At 42.4% G+C, this 18,627-nt stretch overlaps 1 protein-coding gene across 1 annotated transcript in view; it reads right to left on the bottom strand.

Moving 5' to 3' along the window:
- WDR45B (WD repeat domain 45B) overlaps positions 1-18,627 on the bottom strand; it is a 65,645-nt gene that overhangs the window by 4,558 nt on the left and 42,460 nt on the right. The window contains exons 2-6 of the mRNA XM_050919414.1: positions 16,955-17,030; positions 13,008-13,109; positions 7,319-7,406; positions 6,684-6,778; positions 3,206-3,396 (exon numbers count right to left, since the gene is read on the bottom strand). Of these exons, the coding sequence (XP_050775371.1) occupies positions 3,206-3,396; positions 6,684-6,778; positions 7,319-7,406; positions 13,008-13,109; positions 16,955-17,012 (534 nt within the window). The 5' untranslated portion in view covers positions 17,013-17,030. The remainder of the gene's footprint in view (positions 1-3,205; positions 3,397-6,683; positions 6,779-7,318; positions 7,407-13,007; positions 13,110-16,954; positions 17,031-18,627) is intronic.

Below are 18,627 nucleotides of genomic sequence, written 5' to 3'. Positions count from 1 at the left end.
ATCATTGGAGATTTTTAAGAGCAGGTAAGACAAATACCTGTCAGGGATGGTCTAGATAATACTCAGTCCTACCATGAGTGCAGGGGACTGGACTAGATCTCTCAAGATCCCTTCCAGTCCTCCAATTCTATGTAAACATGTATTTAGTCTTAAATAGCAGACCAATTCAAACACGTACAATAAGACTGCTTTTAAAAGGGGAAGAAATAGTGCTAGTTACTTTCTAAGTACTGTACCACTTTCATCTGACGGAAGTCTAGTACACAGTACAGTCCCTTGAAAATGGGAGTTAGAGCCAAAATTACTGCATGAGTTTAATTCTCAGTCGAGATCAGTAAAGGATAGATTAACTTGATAAAAAGAGGCTAACTTTGTAAGTAATGCTAACTTTTAGACAATGCTTATAGCACATTCAATAAGCAATGTAGTTTGAAGTAGTTGCCTACCTCATTGATCATTAATGATGGTCCCTTACATATGCTCTTACCTCAGTTTACACATATGGATTAAACCATTTAAAAAGTTATTCAGGAGCTATGCTCAGCCTGCAGGAGAACAGTAGTCCACCCTGGTCTACCTTCAATCACTACCTTTCATCTCACTCTGTCCCTCCGGCTTTTCATCTCTGTCATTCTCCTTCCCTTTAGGGACAGGATTGGATTTTTAATCTTAATTTAGGAAAGACTGCCAGGTTTTTTGTTTTTTTTTAAAAAGCATTTGGTGCTACTGGAATGTACATTAATACAGCCAAGATTCTAGAAAGACAGTTGTTTGAGAGCTTATTTCAGTTGAAGGATAGGAGGAAAGGTAGCAAAAAGTATAGCTATGATTTGGCTTTTCATTCCTCCAGTTCCTCTAAAGTGGAGTTCACCAGACTGTATTTAAGTCTTCCTGCAGTCTCCATATACATGGGGCCTCTTGTGAAGCGCTCTGCCTTGCATTCTTTCCACTCTGCTCTTCAAAATGGCAGAGGAGATATAGGTAAAGAGCAGCACAATCCACAAATGGGAGCAAAGGCGGAGATATGACAGGAAATGTGCAGCCAAAGTATTCAAAAACAGAAGCAGTTTAAGGTTAAGATCTAGGTCTGTATTTAGGAGCCCACAGGTGAGATTTGAGTGTTTAAGTGAATCTGGAGCACTGAAGTAAACATTTTTTTTAAATCTCATCCCTGAGATGCCTCACTGTGGCTCTAGGGTCCTAACTTTAAGCTCCTGTTTTTAAAAGTGGTGTCCCTGCAAAGTTACAGCTATACACGACCATCTTCTGAAAAAGACATCCCTTGACACAGCAGCATGAAGAGTGTCCAGTGGAGATTTGCTTCCATGCTCCTCACATACTGGCTGACTTTAGAGAGCTTTTAAAGCGCAACTGATTCAGGAGTGCAAATCCTACTTTTAGTGAAAACGGTTCCGAGTCACTTGGGTGCTTTTGGAAGCCTGCACCCAAAAATTATGTAAAGGCAGTGATTAGCTGTTATCTAATCAAGTTATTCTGATTGTGATACCAATATTAAAACAGGATGCCCAAACAGGTTTATAGTCCTCCAGTCCTAGAAGTTACAAAGGTTTTACAATGAAATGAGGACGGTCTTCAACAGCAGAGTTCCCGGCATCATGCCAAAAATGAAAATCCATTGGTATCCCTATAGTAGTGACTTCTAAATTATGCAGTTCAAAAGGGTCTGGTAGAGCTGTAAAATATTTTCTAGGAATGTATAAAGCTTGGAAAACATTATTCAACGTAGTGATCAATTATGTTCCTGGATCTGAAGCTAAAAATCAAGTTCAAGCTGAACTGAATCCTAGATAGTAGACTAGCTAGTCCAGCACCTGACAGACTTGTAGAATGCCCGCCCTTCCGGAAATGAGCTTTTTAGTTAGTAGTTTGACCAGTTACAGGTTTGTATGTCCATGTACAAGACGGTCAGGGATAGTGGAAGATGACAATTTTCTGAAGCTTTAGGCTCAAGAAGGTTGTCTTTCAGTAAATCATGGATTCCTTGGAAGCAAATTAAGACGCCAGTCATGGGTGGCAGGTATCAAAAGGCAGGGGAAGGCCAAGCCTGCCCAAACTGCCTGTGTGGCCCCACCCACACTCCACCCCCCAGACCCCCTCCTGCTTCCCACTGCGCTCTGCTGCAGCTCTTCCTTCCCATGGTGGAGCCCGGCCAGGGAGCCCAGGGAGCCGTGGGAAACCACAGCAGACCATCTGTCTGGGGTGCAGGGGGACTGAGAGCAGCCTGTGTCCCTGCCCCCAGGGCTCCCCAGTCACCCAGGGTAGGAGGAAGATCTACGACTCCATGCTGGCTCCCCACAGCTGCCCACATGGCTCTCCCTCACTCAGCTGGGGAGAGGGGAAGGGGGGGTTCAGAGCCACAGCCCAGCCATGGTAAGAGCCTTGCAGGCAGCTGTGAACCTGCCACCTGCCCTGGGTGGGGAACCCAGGAAGCAGAGACATGGGTCGGGGGCTGCTTGGGCCCTCCACACTGGGCAGGTGGAGGATCCGCCGTGGCTCCCACAGCTGCCCAGCTCTTATGGCTGGGCTGCAGCTCTGCGGCCCACCCTGGGCCGAACTGGGTTGAGGAGAGCTGTGCAAGCAGCTGGGGGAAGCCTGGGTTACTCCATCTGCCCTGGGAGAGGTGCCTGGGACATGGGTAGGGGGCTGCTTTTGCCTCCACGTTGCATAGGCCTCTCCCATTTTTGGGAGGGCTGGAGCTACTGGGGGCCAACCTGCAGCAAGGACTCTGCACTGTCTGCCCAGCGGGTGCTCTGGAGGGAGGAGTCCTCTGGACTCCAGTGGGGGAAGGGAGGGGCAGGGCACTGGGCAGAAGGGGTGGGTCGGCCGGGGGATAGCCTCCCTCAGCCTGTGGTTCACCTGCCGCCCATGAGTCCAGTATAGTAAACGAAGCCTGTTCTTGGCTCAAGATAGCTGGACTCAATTTGAATAAGTCCTCTGGGTTACTGAATGAAGTTATGTCTCAGCTCAAGGCTGCTAGAGAATCATGACAGATCTCTAGGGAAGTATTCAGTTTTACCAAGGGAGGAGTCAAGATCAATGGGAAAAAATCTGTGCACACTAGGCTCCTTAGACTTAGTTTTCCAGTACTTACAGTGTAACAAAGCATTTTTTCATTAATATTAGGACCATATAGTGTATTCATAGATATAGCCACTGATAATAGAACATTTGATAATTTGCTTACTTTTTCTGATGCTGTTGCAATTCTTGTTCCCTGCAGGTTTAAAGCTATACAGCTCAAGACTCCTTCATGAGCTGGTATGTCTACAGGAGGCTTTTCTGTATTAGCCAGATCCACTATCTGCACATGCCCGGTATGTGTTCCAGGGAATGCAAGAAGGGAATTATTACTATTTGGACAAAGGACACAGAGACCTAAAAAACAAAATTGACAAAAAAGGAGCATTTAAAAAAAAAAGCTTTGAAAATCATAAAAACCATACCAGACAGTAGTTACAATACACTACAACAATTTTAACAAAGGGAAATCCTAATGTCACATCTGAAATTTAGAAATAGTTTACTACAAAAAGTGAAGACAAGGTTAGACAAGTTTCCAATATCTCCAGATATTATCCAGCAGTAAGTGCAGTGCATGTACAAGCAAATGGAGGGGGGGGGGAGAAAGGGGTGTTAAAAAGGAGCATTGCAAACTAACAGTGATCTCTGGGACAGCCCATGTTTTGTCTAAGAATCTGGACATTTTCAGCAAGTAGCTTTACAGGCTTGATGTACTTAGCTACTGCAAGGTGGTCCAAAGCCTATAGAAGTCCAAAGAAGATGTCACTTTGCCAAAATTTAAAAAACAGGGTAACAAAATACATATTTTAGAATAAAACTGAAGTTGGAGAGGCAAAATTAGTTTCAACTATGTATCAACTCAAAGCCAAATAAATTAATTAATTAATCCATCCAAAGCCAGACTAAGCAGCATCATCATCTTCTGGCCCCCCTCAGACTTCAAGCTAGTACCTATTTACTGAAATGGAACTTACATGTCTCTCCTGAATCTGGCCCATTAAGTCTAAGGGGTAAATTGGTGCAAGTCACACCAGTGGGGCAGAAGTGCCTTCTGCTCGGGGGGGGGGGGGGGGAGGGAGAAAGGAAGGGGGAACACGGATCAAGGTAAAATAGAGATCCTCTAATTTAGACCTACTGGCTCCTTGGCCTTTAAGTAGGTGCAATTTATGTGCAAATTACACTACCATGCACACAAGTTTGACCCAGACATGCCAGTGACATTAGCAACCATGGCAGCCTTTTGAAAGTCCCTATCTCAGCTTATTAATGGTAGCATAGATTTTAAGTACTTTTGGACAGGGCTATGCCGCCATGTACATGCCTAGCTCAATGAGGCCCTGATCCAAGTAGTATTTCTATAGCATGCACCACACTTGGATACTTAATCTGAAAAGCTCAGCAGTGATTTAAGAGCACTTAGTTCTCCAAGTGAGTGAGGAGTATGTGGAGAGAGACTGTATTACAGACAATACCAGTGTTATAAAGACTGAAAGGATTGATAATTAAGTGCTGTCTTCTTAGTAGAGACAAGGAGGGCGAGGTAATATTTTATTGAACCAATTTCTCTTGGCGAGAGACAAGTGTTTTAGTTTACACAGAGCTCTTCCAGTCTGGGAAACACATACGCAGAGTATCACAGTTAAATACAAGGTGGGAGAGATTGTTTAGTGCAGCATTTCTCAAATGCAGCCACTAACCGCATGCGACCACCAGTGGCTTTTCTTGTGGCCACAGCCTTCTGTACTGTTATTGGGGGGGACTGGCCCCTCCTCCTTGGTGCACCTGGATACACCACCTTGGTGTTCCTGGATACACCACCTTGGTGTTGATTGCTGGGGCCATCGGCAGGGGTTGGGCCCTGCCCCCCTCTGAAGACAGGTGGGGCATAACACTGGAAGAGCAGCTAATGAGTTCCCTACCTTCCGAGGGGCAGTAGGACCCAGGCGTTAAGCTTCAGTCCTGAGGTGGTGGGGCGCCAGGCTCTAGTCACGGGCTCTGGCTGCATGGTGGGAGGCCCCATGCTCTGACTGCATGGCTTCGGGCTCTGTCCTCTGGCCATGGAGCTTCAGGATCTGGCTCACTGCTGCCTCCCTGGCCCACACTGCCTCCTCCAACCCCCTCCCCATCCAGGGCTTAATTTGTCCTGAAACTTGCCAGAGCTGAGTAAGTCTGCTGTGAAAGTGATACTTGTATGTTAATATCACCTTTCACAAAAGGCTTACTAACTAGCAATAAATTAATTACCATTATTAGGATGTGTATGTGTGCGTATTTATTTGTGCATATTTGTTTTTCCTGAAGCTAATTAAGTATTTTAGGAAAAAAGTGTTAGAGCAGCCACCAGCAAGAGTTGGTCGCTGCTCTCCGAGGCCACCAAATAATTTGTCCTGAGAACCCCTGGTTTAGTGTAATTAGTTCACCTTGAGTGGTCTTGTAGGTTAATGTGTGTTACATGGCCCACTAACACCTTGCCAGCTATAGGGCAGAAAGGAGGGCCAAAAAAGACTGGCGGGTTGTAGTGGGTTATAGATTGTTGTAATAAGCCAAAAATTCAGTAACTCTAGGCAGTCCAGGATTTTTAATGTCTAGCATATGACTTTAAGCACCCAAGGTCATCTTTTGAAGGTGTTGTGCAAGTTTCCTTTGAGGATGAGAACTGAGAGGTCAGATATAGAGGAACCACTTTGTGGAGGAGAAAAACAAACGAACAAGTGCCCACAAGTGATAGGGTGTCTTATTTTTCTGTGCAAGTTCATTCGAGCACAGTGATTGTCTCGTTTCATCCATATAGTTGTTTTGGGGGCATTTAGTGCACTGGTACACCACATGTTGGGATAGGCATGTGTAAGACCCATGGATCTTGAAAGGTGTGTTGGGGGCGTATTTATCATCGTAACAGTGGTGATATGTCTGCAGGCTGTGTGTCTGTTGTTCTGGCAGGGTCTAGTGCTGCTTTGAGTTGGTGTGTCCCGGTCTGTGAGGAGCTTGGAGAAGTTGGGGGGGCTGTTTGAAGGCCAGAAGAGGGGTTCAGGAAAGATTGATTTCAGGATGTGGCCCCATTGAGTATGGTTTGTAAGTGCTTAATGATACCCATAGGGGTTCCAGTGTGGGATGGTAGGTGACAACTGGGACTGTGCAGTCAGAATAGGGTTATTCCCATCTTGAAGCAGATTCTCTTGGTATTTGGGTGGCCCGTTCCATGATGTGAGCTACTGCTGTCTCTTTAGTAGGAACTATCCTTGCTCATTAGTATTCTGTGCTAGAAAACTCATCCATTTTCAGAGCACACAGATTTGTAACTTTACAAGTACTGTGCAGAAAAGGGCAGCACCATCTTTCTTTGACAAACCAAACCCATGTATAATGTCGATTAAGTGAGAGCGTTTTCCTGCAATAGTGTTATGAAGCATTGTGAAATAGACTTTATGCTAACTGTTAGCAACAAAAGCATCATCCCACAAGTGTATGACTGTAATGTTTCAAAACAAGTCATTGTTAATGAAATTTAACAGAAAGTGAATAAAGCAAGGAACTTCAACTAGATGAGTAATGTCATGATAAAAATGGGACAAACTCAAAAGAAGAGTAACAAAGGCCAAAAAAGAACATGTACCTTCCCCCACTTGAAGTACACTACTAACCTTTAGGGTTGTAGCAGGTTTCAAAAACATGCAACTGGTGGGGATTGTGTGTGAATGTGAAAACTTTAATCATGGAGTCCAAAACTACCACAATTCTGAAACAGATAAAAAGGGAAGCACTTATGTCTTCTCAAATCAAGAGCAGGGAAAGGGGATAGAGACAGATACACACAGAACTATTAATGCATAATTATTTCAATTGTACAATGCCTTCAACATACTTAAATTTGATTCTTACACTTTTACCCTCCCAACCAGCAGTAACTGCAGTTCCTGCAAAACCCCTTTGTCATGGCTGTAGGTTAATTAACAAGACAGAAAGCAGATAGGTGCCAGCTGTTCACATATTCAAGCAGAGGTTCCTGCTACAGACCAACAGGAATTCCTGTAACACTCTTCTGTACATGGCAAAGCAGGAAGAATCAGTGGTAAGCTATACACCAATCTACTTGAGCTTTGATCCACTCACCCTTTAAAAAGCTTGTCCAAAAGCCCCATTTTAAATAGATTTCTAGTTGCAAACATATGCTTTAAAGAATTTCCTTTATAAACAACTGAGAATCTCTCAAACACACCTCTACACGTAACAGACAAACACCACCTTGCACATGGAATAAATTTTTACTCATACCTACCTATCTCTTCGCAATTTAACTGCTTTAACTTCTGTTGAAAATTCTATTTCAATAACTGTCTTCTTTTTCAGATCATCCCAGATCATCACTAAAATGGTGAAAAAGATCCCATCAGAACAGCAGTAATATTTCATTTCAGATTTCTAAAAAGTTTGACACAATCACTGCCTAACTGGAAAGCACTTGTATCAGTTTGATAAAGTGACAAGAGGAGCTATTTTCTGGACATTGGTCCTGGTTTTGTATTCAGCCTGGGCTCACCGCAGTGGATGGTTGCTTTCCCTCCCCTAAATTAAGTAGTAAAGAATTAAGACAGAAGCACAATTGTCAAGGTATTACTATAACATTAATCTCAAGTGTTTCCAGAGTGCTGTACAAAATATGTAGAAACCAAACAAAAATAAACTCACTTTACTCATCTTTGAAATGCAACTAACTCTGTAGAGCAGGGGCGGGCAAACCATCAGGTTTCAGAAATTGTATGGAGAACCGGTTAGGGGAGGCTGTGCCTCCCAAAACAGGCAGGCGTGGCCCAGCCCCCACTCACTATCCAACCCCCCCTGCTTCTCACCCCTCACAGCCCCACCGTGACTCCTGCCACATCCAACCCCCCGTTCCCTGACAGCCACCCCGGATCCCTGCCCCATCCACCTTCTCTGTCCCCTGACCACCCCGTCCCCTGACCCGCCCCAACTGCCCCCCACTACCCCATGCAACACCCTCCTCTCCTTTCTGACTGCCCCCCAGTACTCCTGTCCCATCCAACCACCCCCGGAACCCCTGCCCCCATTCAACCCCCTTGTTCTCCACCCTCACCCCTATCCACGCTCCCAACCCCCCACCCTTCTCCCTTACCACACTGCCTGGAGCATGAGTGGCTGGCAGCACAGCTGCACCAGGACAGGCAGCTGTGCCACCCGGCAGGAGCCAGCCACACATTGCACAGCACAGAGCACCGGGTCAGGCCGGGCTCTGCAGCTGCACTGCCACAGCAGCTCACAGCCCGGCGCAGCAGACGGAGTCTGTGGGGGAGGGGGAACAGCATGGGAGGGGCCAAGGGCTAGCCTCCTGGGCCAGGATCTCAGAGGCTAGGCAGAACAGTCCTGAGGGCCATAGTTTGTCCACCTCTGCTGTAGAGGAACATTGCATCTGTTTAAGAGTATACACCAGCATAAAATACTTTAGGATAGAAGTGAATACAACTAATTGAAACAGAGGATTTAGGTAGCTAGATTAATTATGGAAATGAAATACAACCAAGACACCAGGGCAAAAATGACAAGTGGTCAAGACCCCCATTCTAAATGCTATCTGAAAAGATGCATCTCCAGTACAACAGTAAATTATAACACCTGTGGATTGGTTCAACATGAACTGAAAGAACTCCATGCACTTCAAACCACTTACTGCAGCACCATGTGTTTTCTTTTGCCATCTCCCATCAGATTGAGCTTTCTAGTTAAGTCTTAGGTGGTATAGTTGCTGAATATAATACAAAGGCTGACACTTTGTCAAGTTTCTGAACTCTGAACTCTAGGATACAGATGTGGGACCCTGCATGAGAACCTCTAAGCTTAACTACCAGCTTAGATCTGGTTTTCATGCAGGTCCCCACATCTGTACCCTAGAGTTCAGAGTGGGGAAGGAACTTTGACATGGTGGGAGAGGTGGGATTTTGTAGTATTGTACACCGGAGGGCTGTTACCCTTTCCTTTATAGTTATGACACTTTAAAAGAAAGCAACATAAGAACAGCCACACTGGGTCAGACCAAAGCTCCATCCAGCCCAGTATCCTGTCTGCCGACAATGGCCAATGCCAGGTGTCCCAGAGGGAGTGAACCTAACAGCCAATGATCAAGTGCCATCCATCTCCACCCTCTGACAAACAAAGGCTAGGGACACCATTCCTTATCCATCCTGGCTAATAGCCATTAATGGACTTAAACCTCCATGAATTTATCCAGTTCTCTTTTAAACGCTGTTATAGTCCTAGCCTTCACAACCTCCTCAGGCAAAGAGTTCACACAGCGCACAGTTAACCTGTGGAAGAAGAACTTCCTTGTTTTAAAACCTGCTGCCCATTCATTTCGTTTGATGGCCCCCAGTTCTTATCTTATGGGAGCAAATAAATAACTTTTCCTTATTCACTTTCTCCACACCATTTGTGATTTTATATACCTCTATCATATCCCCCCTTAGTCTCCTCTTTTCCAAGTGGAAAAGTCCTAGCCTCTAACCTCTCCTCATATGGGACCCATTCCAAACACCTAATCATTTTAGTTGCCCTTTTCTGAACCTTTTCTAATGCCAGTATATCTTTTTTGAGCTGAGGTGACCACATCTGTACGCAGTACTCAAGATGTGCGCATACCATGGATTTATATAAAGGCAATAAGATATTCTCCATTCCTTTTTAATGATTCCTAACATTTTGTTTGCTTTTTTGACTGCACACTGCATGGACATCTTCAGAGAACTATCCACGATGACTCCAAGATCTTTCCCAATTAGTTGTAGTTAAATTAGCTCCCATTTTATTGTATGTATAGTTGGGGTTATTTCCCCCCCTCCCCCCAGTGTGCATTAGTTTATATTTATCCACATTAAATTTCATTTGCCATTTTGTTGCCCAATCACTTAGTTTTGTGAGATCTTTTTGAAGTTCTTCACAGTCTGCTTTGGTCTTAACTACCTTGAGCAGTTTAGTATCATCTGCAAACTTTGCCACCTCACTATTTACCCCTTTCTCCAGATCATTTATGAGTAAGTTGAATAGGACTGGTCCTAGGACTGACCCTTGGGGAACACCACTAGTTACCCCTCTCCATTCTGAAAATTTACCATTTATTCCTACCCTTTGTTCCCTGTCTTTTAACCAGTTCTCAATTCACAAAAGGATCTTCCCTCTTATCCCATGACAATTTAATTTACATAACAGTTTTTGGTGAGGGACCTTGTCAAAGGCTTTATGGAAATTTAAGTCCACTATGTCCACTGGATCCCTCTTGTCCACATGTTTGTTGAACCCTTCAAAGAACTAATAGATTAGTAAGTCATGATTTCCCTCTACAGAAACCATGTTGACTTTTGCCCATCCATTTATGTTCTTCTATGTGTCTGAATGTTATTCTTTTGTTTCAACTAGTTTGCCCGGTACTGACATTAGACTTACCGGTCTATAATTGCCAGGATCACCTCTAGAGCCCTTTTTAAATATTGGCATTATATTAGCTGTCTTCCAGTCACTGGGTACAGAAGTGGATTTAAAGGACAGGTTGCAAATCATAGTTAATAGTTCTGCAATTTCACATCTGAGTTCTTCCAGAACTCCTGGATGAATCCCATCTGGTCCCGGTGACTTGTTACTGTTAAGTTTATTAAATTCCAAAACCTCCTCTAATGACACTTCCGTCTGTGACAATTCCTCAGATTTGTCACCTACAAAGGATGTCTCAGGTTTGGGAATCTCCCTAACATCCTCAGCCATGAAGACTGAAGCAAAGAATTCATTTAGTTTCTCTGCAATGACTTTATCCTCTTTAAGTGCTCCTTTTTTATCCTGATTATCCAGGGGCCCCACTGGTTGCTTAGCAGGCTTCCTGCTTCTGATATACTTAAATATTTTGTTATTACCTTTTCAATTTTTGGCTAGCTCTTCTTCAAACTCTTTTTTAGCTTTTCTTAATACATTTTTACTCTTCATTTGGCAGTGTTTATGCTCCTTTCTATTTACCTCACTAGGATTTGACTTCCACTTTTTAAAAGATGCTTCTTTTACATAGTTAAGCCATGGTGGCTCTTTAGTTTTTACTGTGTTTTTTAATTTGAGGTATACATTTAAGTTGGACCTCTATTATGATGTCTTTGAAAAGCATCCATGCAGCTTGCAGGGATTTCACTCTAGTCACTGTACCTTTTAATTTCTGCTTAACTAGCCTCCTCATTTTTGCATAGTTCCCCTTTCTGAAATTAAATGCCACAGTGTTGGGCTGCTGATGTGTTCTTCCCACCACAAGAATGTTTAATATTATATTATGGTCACTATCTCCAAGTGGTCCTGTTATAGTTACCTCTTGGACCAGATCCCGTGCTCCACTCAGGACTAAATTGAGAATTGCCTCTCCCCTTGTAGGTTCCTGTACCAGCTGCTTCAAGAAAGCAGTCATTTAAAAGTGTTGAGAAATTTTCTCTCTGCATTTTGTCCTCCGGTGATAAGTACCCAGTCAATATAGGGATAATTGAAATCCCCCACTATTACTGAATTCTTTATTTTCATAGCCTCTCTAATCTCCATTAGCATTTCATAGTCATTATCACTGTCCTGGTCAGGTGGTTGATAATAGATCCCTACTGGTATATTCTTATTAGAGCATGGAATTATAATCTTTATGGATAGTATGGAACATGTGGATTCATTTAAGATTTTTACTTCATTTGATTCTACATTTTCTTTCACACTAAGATGTGGGGATTGGATGCCTTAATTGAAAAGACAGTCTTTCACTTTCAGATCAACTGGTTTGAATAGGTACATCAGTGTCGATGGTTTTTATCAGATTTAAAGATATATGAATGCAAATAGCTGAAGTTGCAGCAATTATGATGAAATACAGGCCACTTCACTGCTACCCTATTATGAGCATCCATTATAACCTGACTCAAAAATAAAAATTAAAAAAAAAAAAAAAAACACACTAAAATGGCCAGCACCTTACAATTTAGCACTGAGAGCAGGCCAGCTTCCCTGACTTGGAAACAAAGGCTTAGTTTTGGAGGTTTTTCAATTGTTTGTCAAGTGCCAATCTTTCGGTCTTTGTGCATCTCAGATAGGGTGACCAGACAGCAAGTGTGAAAAATCGGGATGGGGGGGGGGGGGGGGAAGAAGGGGGAAGCCTATATAAGAAAAATGACCCAATTTTTGGGACATCTGGTCACCCTAATCTCAGACCACCAAGTCCTCCAGTTCAGAAAGACTTGGTCACAGAGGAGGGGCTTAATTAATATTTTGTTAGTGTTTGTCAAGTTCTCTAAACATGTCAGGCACAATAATGAGTATAACTATGGCTTCTGGGAAAGTTTCCAATATTGTCAAGATTGAAAGTGAATTGTAAAACCATTACTGCAAGAAATCTGCGAAGATTTCCCCTCAGCCTAGCGCTCTCAGACAGAGCTTTTTAAATTGTTAAAATGTATTAGAAAGTTTTAGCCAATTTACAAATCATTGGCCAGGCTTGCAGCTCTGTCACATTTCCTTTCTATTTTTGCATGGCTGATTTTTATTGGCATGCAGGTCTGAGCAATGGTGAAATTTCACCATCACAAATGCAAGCATTCCAGAGTAGGTTTCTTTGGTGTTTATTTTCAACATCTTAGAAAATGGTGAGCAAGCCATTCACCAAGTAAAATGTAGAAAGAGCCACAGATATTCCAAGGTAAGCATGACAGAAATAGAGATGTAGAGTTTGGGGCCAAATTCACCAGCAGGCACAATTCCCATTGGCTTAAGAGGAAGATACATATTCACTGAACTTAAAATACTAAAACAATTTTAGGCAAGTTGCAACTCAAAGGCTACACGCAAACTTTCTGGATTCTATAAAAAAAAATTTAGGTTGAGGTTTCTTGTTGGATACCGCAGAGATGCCAGAAATATTTATGAAATATGTTCCTTAGTGCTCAACACCGTACCTTTGTTAGGTGGATATTTTGGCTTTTTTCCTCCACCAACTAATGCTAAATAGTTACACCGAAACAACATTTCAACATGGCCAACGCCTCCTTCTAGAAATTCTGTAAAACAAAAACAAAAAAAAATGAAATTTGTAAATATACTCAGCACTTAATTTCACAGCAGAATGGGTCTAAGATAGCATTGAAACATTTTCTTCTTTACAGAAATTGTGACATTTTAGAATTTACTACAGAAGTGCAAAATACAGTTGAGGTCAAGCCCATGTTAACAGGCCTTTTACTGCATTGCCACAAGAAAATGCTTCAGTATATGACTAAGGCTACTCTCAGTTATCTACACTATGGAAAGATAACTGTGTGGAGATCTCCTCCTGTCCCCATCTGGATACTAAGAGAATCAAAAGAAAAGTGATTACTCTTAGCCACAATTAACAGCTTTTTCAGAAGAGACCACAAGTTACATTTAAAAAAAAAACCCACCAAAAAATAAAACACGAACAACACAGGACACTTAGATATTCAAAATGGTTTACGATTGCCAAAAAAGTATGGTGTCCCTCCCCCAACCAAAATACTGAAGTATACTTTTTTAAACTGGAAAACAAGAAGTTACTTATTTATGGTATGTATATAATCTATGATCCCATTAAAATTCATTTCTCTTTTATGGTACATTAACACTTCTTGCAGATAAGAAAGAAGAGGCTTTTTAGGAAGGATTTTGAGAGAAAAAGTGGCTTAGTAAATATAGATTAGGTAGGCATGCCATGTTTATGGGCAGTATTGAAAAAAAGCAGAGGAGATGAAGAGACATCAAAGCTAGCATCAGATGTGATGGGAGAGTTGTAAGAGAAAAGGGTAGAGGCACTTCTCATTATTTTATGCCATTTACTTTTTTGATTTTCTTCTCAGTTTATGCAATTAAACTAAACAAAAGTACAACTTTACTCTAGCCAGTTTCACTTTTTGGTTCTCAAAATTCTATCATCCTTCTGGTCTCCCATGTTTAAGAAGGATGAATTCAAACTCGAACAGGTACAGAGAAGGGCTACTAGGATGATCCGAGGAATGGAAAACCTGTCTTATGAAAGGAAACTCAAAGAGCTTGGCTTGTTTAGCCTAAGCTATAGAAGGCTATGGGGAAATATGATTGCTCTTTATAAATATATCAGAGGGATAAATATCAGGGAGGGAGAGGAATTATTTAAGCTTAGCACCAATGTGGACACAAGAACAAATGGATGTAAACTGGACACTAGGAAGTTTAGACTTGAAATTAGACAAAGGTTTCTAACCATTAGAGGAGTGAAGTTCTGGAACAGCCTTCCAAGGGGAGTAGTGGGGGCAAAAGACATATCTGGCTTCAAGACTAAGCTTGATAAGTTTATGGAGGGGATGGTATTATGGAATAGCCTAATTCTGGCAATTAATTGATCTTTGATTATTAGCAGGTAAATATGCCCAATGGTCTGTGATGGGGTGGGATCCGAGTTACTACAGAGAATTCTTTCCTGGGTGCTGGCTGGTAAGTCTTGCTCACATGCTCAAGGTTTAACTGATCGCCATATTTGGGGTTGGGAAGGAATTTTCCTCCAGGGCAGATTGGCAGAGGCCCTGGAGGTTTTTCCCCTTCCTCTGCAGCATGGGGCACAGGTCACTTGCTGCAGGATTCTCTGCACCTTGAGGTCTTCAAACCACAATTTGAGGACTTCAATAACTGAGACATAGGTTAGGGATTTGTTACAGGAGTGGGTGGGTGAGATTCTGTGGCCTACATTGTGCAGGAGGTCAGACTAGATGATCATAATGGTCCCTTCTGACAAAGTCTATGAGTCTTCAGGGGCAAAATTGAGCCCTTCTTAAATCTCACTCTGCACAGTGAGCTCTATGGTCACCAATATCTGGTGGAAGAAAGTTCCATAGCTGTAGGGCAGCCACTCAAATTCAGTACTCTCCCCCCATGAATCTCATTTTCAAAACTATTAATTTTATTGGCTCCAGTCTCTGCAGTTAATACTAACCAGGGCTTTGTACTTAACAGTGCTATAAGCACCTCCATTCTAGTGAACTGAAGAACATTTGGCATATGGTAGGGTACGTACTTCTTTTAGAGTGTAAGTAAGTTCTCTTGGGCAGGTCACAGTAGATCAGCATGTTGACCTGGATCTGGTATTGCAGAGGTAGTCAGTACAGCATGCAGAACAATGGGATCTAGGGGGAACGTGCTCAATCTATTTTGCTCTGAAGATGAACCAACACATGCACATCCATCTGGAGCTTTTTCATGGCATTCACTTCCATCCCCAAGTAGCTGTGAACCATCTGGACTAGGAAATAATGAATGCTTTGGTCCAATAGGAAGGAACTTTTAGCTAAAAACGCCATTTGGGTATCCAAGAGGAAGAGTCCAGAAGGACACTTTAGTCCAGCATCACACTGATGGTCAGTGGACAAGTGCCCTAACATCAAGGTTTTAGACAGTTACCTCCAATACTGAGTGTCCGATTACCAGCCAGGACCAGCTCTACCATTTTTGCCGCCCCAAGCAAAAAAAAAAAAAAAAAAAAAAAAAAAAAAGCCGCCCCAACAATGGCCAGAATGCCGCCCTTAGCACGTGCTTCCTCTGCTGGTGCCTGGAGCCGGTCCTGTTAACAACATCACTTCTGTCTTGCACAGATTAAGCTTCAACCAGCTGCTTTTTAACCAAGTCTCTCTCTGACTCAGATACCAGGAAACCAGAGCGATGGTGTTGTCTATGTTTAATGTAAAGGAATAACAGCCACTATGCTTGAGGGTAGTGTGAAAACAGTGTTTGATTATATACAATTCAAATTTACAGATAGATATGGAGGAGCATGCACCACCACCAAGGCCTTCATGACAGGAGGTTTAGGAAAGAGACCTGTCCTTTGGAAGTCTCAGACAAAAGACAAATGAGAAGCAGACACCCAGATTTGAGAGGGGAGAGGGGGAGAGAGAGGAAATGGAGTTTAAGAAGTTAGAAAGACAGTGAGCTTTCTGAAGGCAGACCTGGAATTCCAGAAGGAGCAAAAAGAGGAGTGGGATCAGAAAGGCTAGGGATGGGACAGATTAAAGAACGCAGAGCCTGAGGGATGGGAAGCAAAATAGGAATGGTAGGAGTATACTCAGCAGGGATGAGATTAAGCAGTTCAGAGGAGCTACATCCCTCTTAGGACAACTAAAGGATGTGTAGACTGGAACCAGAGACCTTCACACTACTTTAAGTTACAAGAGAATGCTTAAGAAAGATGACTGGAAAAATACTGAGGCTGTTAGGAGACCCTGGAGGCCTCACTGGCAGTCAAACAGGAGGGTATGGGAAGAGAAAGGGTTATATCTGAGGTCAGAAAACACTGCCATTCCTCTCAGAACAGATGCAGTCTGGTTAGAAGAATGGTTTTTGCTATGTTTCTGTCGAGTTTTATTCTTGAGCAAAAACTATATAGGCTTTAACAGAACCACCAAAGCAGTTTTTACATGACAGGATCAGCAGAAAAAGCCCAATACAGTTTACAACCTAGTCCCCTAGCCACTTGATGTGGAGCTCTCCCTTATAGAACACACCCCCAACCTGTTGTTTAGGCTGTGACTTTAGAGAGCCACCTGAGTTCTTTCACACTTGCAATGTGTTGCTGACTGCCTCTAGTGACCAGTCCACACAGGTTTCAGGCTGATGCTAGCTTCAAGATCACACACCTGAGTCTGTTAGATCAGACACTAGAGGATTACCAGAAGTTAAATTGCTGATCTAGAAATGGCATGAATGAGACTCCCTGTGGAGCCCTTCCTGGCTGGAAGGACAGTCATTGGACAAGGGCTCAATGCAAGAAGAAAAAGTAACCCAGGCAAGAGCCCTGTGGAGAAGACAAGTAGGCTGGCCTTTCAAAACAGAGCTAACAGAAAAATGAGAAAGCATCCCACACCTTGTTTCTCTTTTTCTTTGAGAGGATCTGCATTATAAACTCTGAATCCATTTTCCATTCCACATGCAAAGCATCCTAAAAACACAAAATGAAAAATATGCATTAATTATGAAATACAGGCAAAACAGAGTAAGTCAGAGGGCTGGGGGTCATTATTTAAGAGATTTAATGTCAATGAAATTTCAAGAAGACTGTTGCTTGTCTTCAGTAGTTTAAAATAGAAAATGTAAGTAAGTTGGTTTTTCCCCACTTTGTTTCAAGGCTGGAAGTCCCTGGTGCTCTGTTTAAACAGGTGGTGAAGAAACAATGGAAGGAAAGGAGATATCACATAGGAGGCAGTTTGATCATGAGTCAATACCAGGGAAAAGGAAATCACAGTTTTGGTGTATTCTTACTGAAACTTACACTCCTCAGTAATAGCTAGCACATAAAACCCCTATATTCACTTCATGTACTAAAAAAGGGAGTCCTATTTCAAATATTCAGATCCCTAATTAAAAAACTTTACTACATTGTCTAACATGTTCATTCCTGAAATAGGTGAGAATGGTTCTTTAGCTACCATGCTCTGAAGTCCCTTTCAGGATAGTGAAAGTTGGAAGTCCATCAGTTCCAATTAACTGTGGGGAACTAGAGGAACTCAAGCAACTGACCTTTTAAACTAAAAGAATTTAATATACAGAGATTTTACATATCTGATCATTTTTTAAGCTGAAGTCCAGAATTGGGTTATGCAGATCTGAGATACTGGGGGGTGGGGAGAAATGCCTTTTTAATGGATTTCTTCATACTCCCAGTGAGAGTTCTTCTATTTGATTTAAGTTAGTAAATACTAATGGTTCCACTTATCACAAGTAAGTAGCGAGTCATACTACCTGCCAGTATTGGACTAAGGCAGAACACATAGAAGCCATTAACAAGCATTCAGAGGTGGTAATTATTGTGCATGAAGAGACTGTTACAGAAAAAAGTTAACCTGATAAAACAAATACACAATTTAAAAGTGAGACAAGGTGGGTGAAAAGAGCTCTGGGTAGCGCAAAAGCTGGTTCAATAAAATATATTACTTCACCCACCTTGTCTCTTGTATCCTGGGCCCAATCCAACTACAACACAGCAAACAATTTACAAGTGGCATATCAAAATTCATAAAGAACTTTGAGATTCAAGGTCACAAAATAGTTAGAACAAGTTTAATTTTATTCCTATACAATGATCTGAAATTTTTTTAAACAATCTTTTATACAAAAGTTGAAAAGGTGTGTATTAAGTGTCTACCCATAAGGAACATTGTGACACTCTGTATCCCCATGTCCACCCCTTTTTCAAGATTATGATAAACTTTGTACAAACTATGCCTCGCAAGGTAGCATCGGAAAACTCATGATTTATTGATCTTTATTGTCCTAGTAATGTGTGTGGCAACACTGTATGTAAAGTTATCAGATTCTACCATATGATGTTAGTAAGGGCTAGTCTACACTAGAAGTGCTACAGTGCAGCTCTGCCACTGTAATGCATCTGGTGATGACACTATGCCAACATGAGAGCTCTCTCCTGTTGGCATAATAAAACCACCTCCATGAGGTGGTAACTACACTGGCAGAAGCTCTCCCACTGACAAGCACTGTCCACACCAGCACTTAGGTCAGTGTAACTTACATCACTCAAGG

The sequence above is a fragment of the Gopherus flavomarginatus genome, chromosome 12 (genome assembly GCF_025201925.1).
Source record: "Gopherus flavomarginatus isolate rGopFla2 chromosome 12, rGopFla2.mat.asm, whole genome shotgun sequence".
Classification (NCBI taxonomy): domain Eukaryota; kingdom Metazoa; phylum Chordata; order Testudines; family Testudinidae; genus Gopherus; species Gopherus flavomarginatus.
The sequence above is the reverse complement of the archived record's forward strand: the minus strand, read 5'-3'. Positions and strand labels throughout refer to the sequence as shown.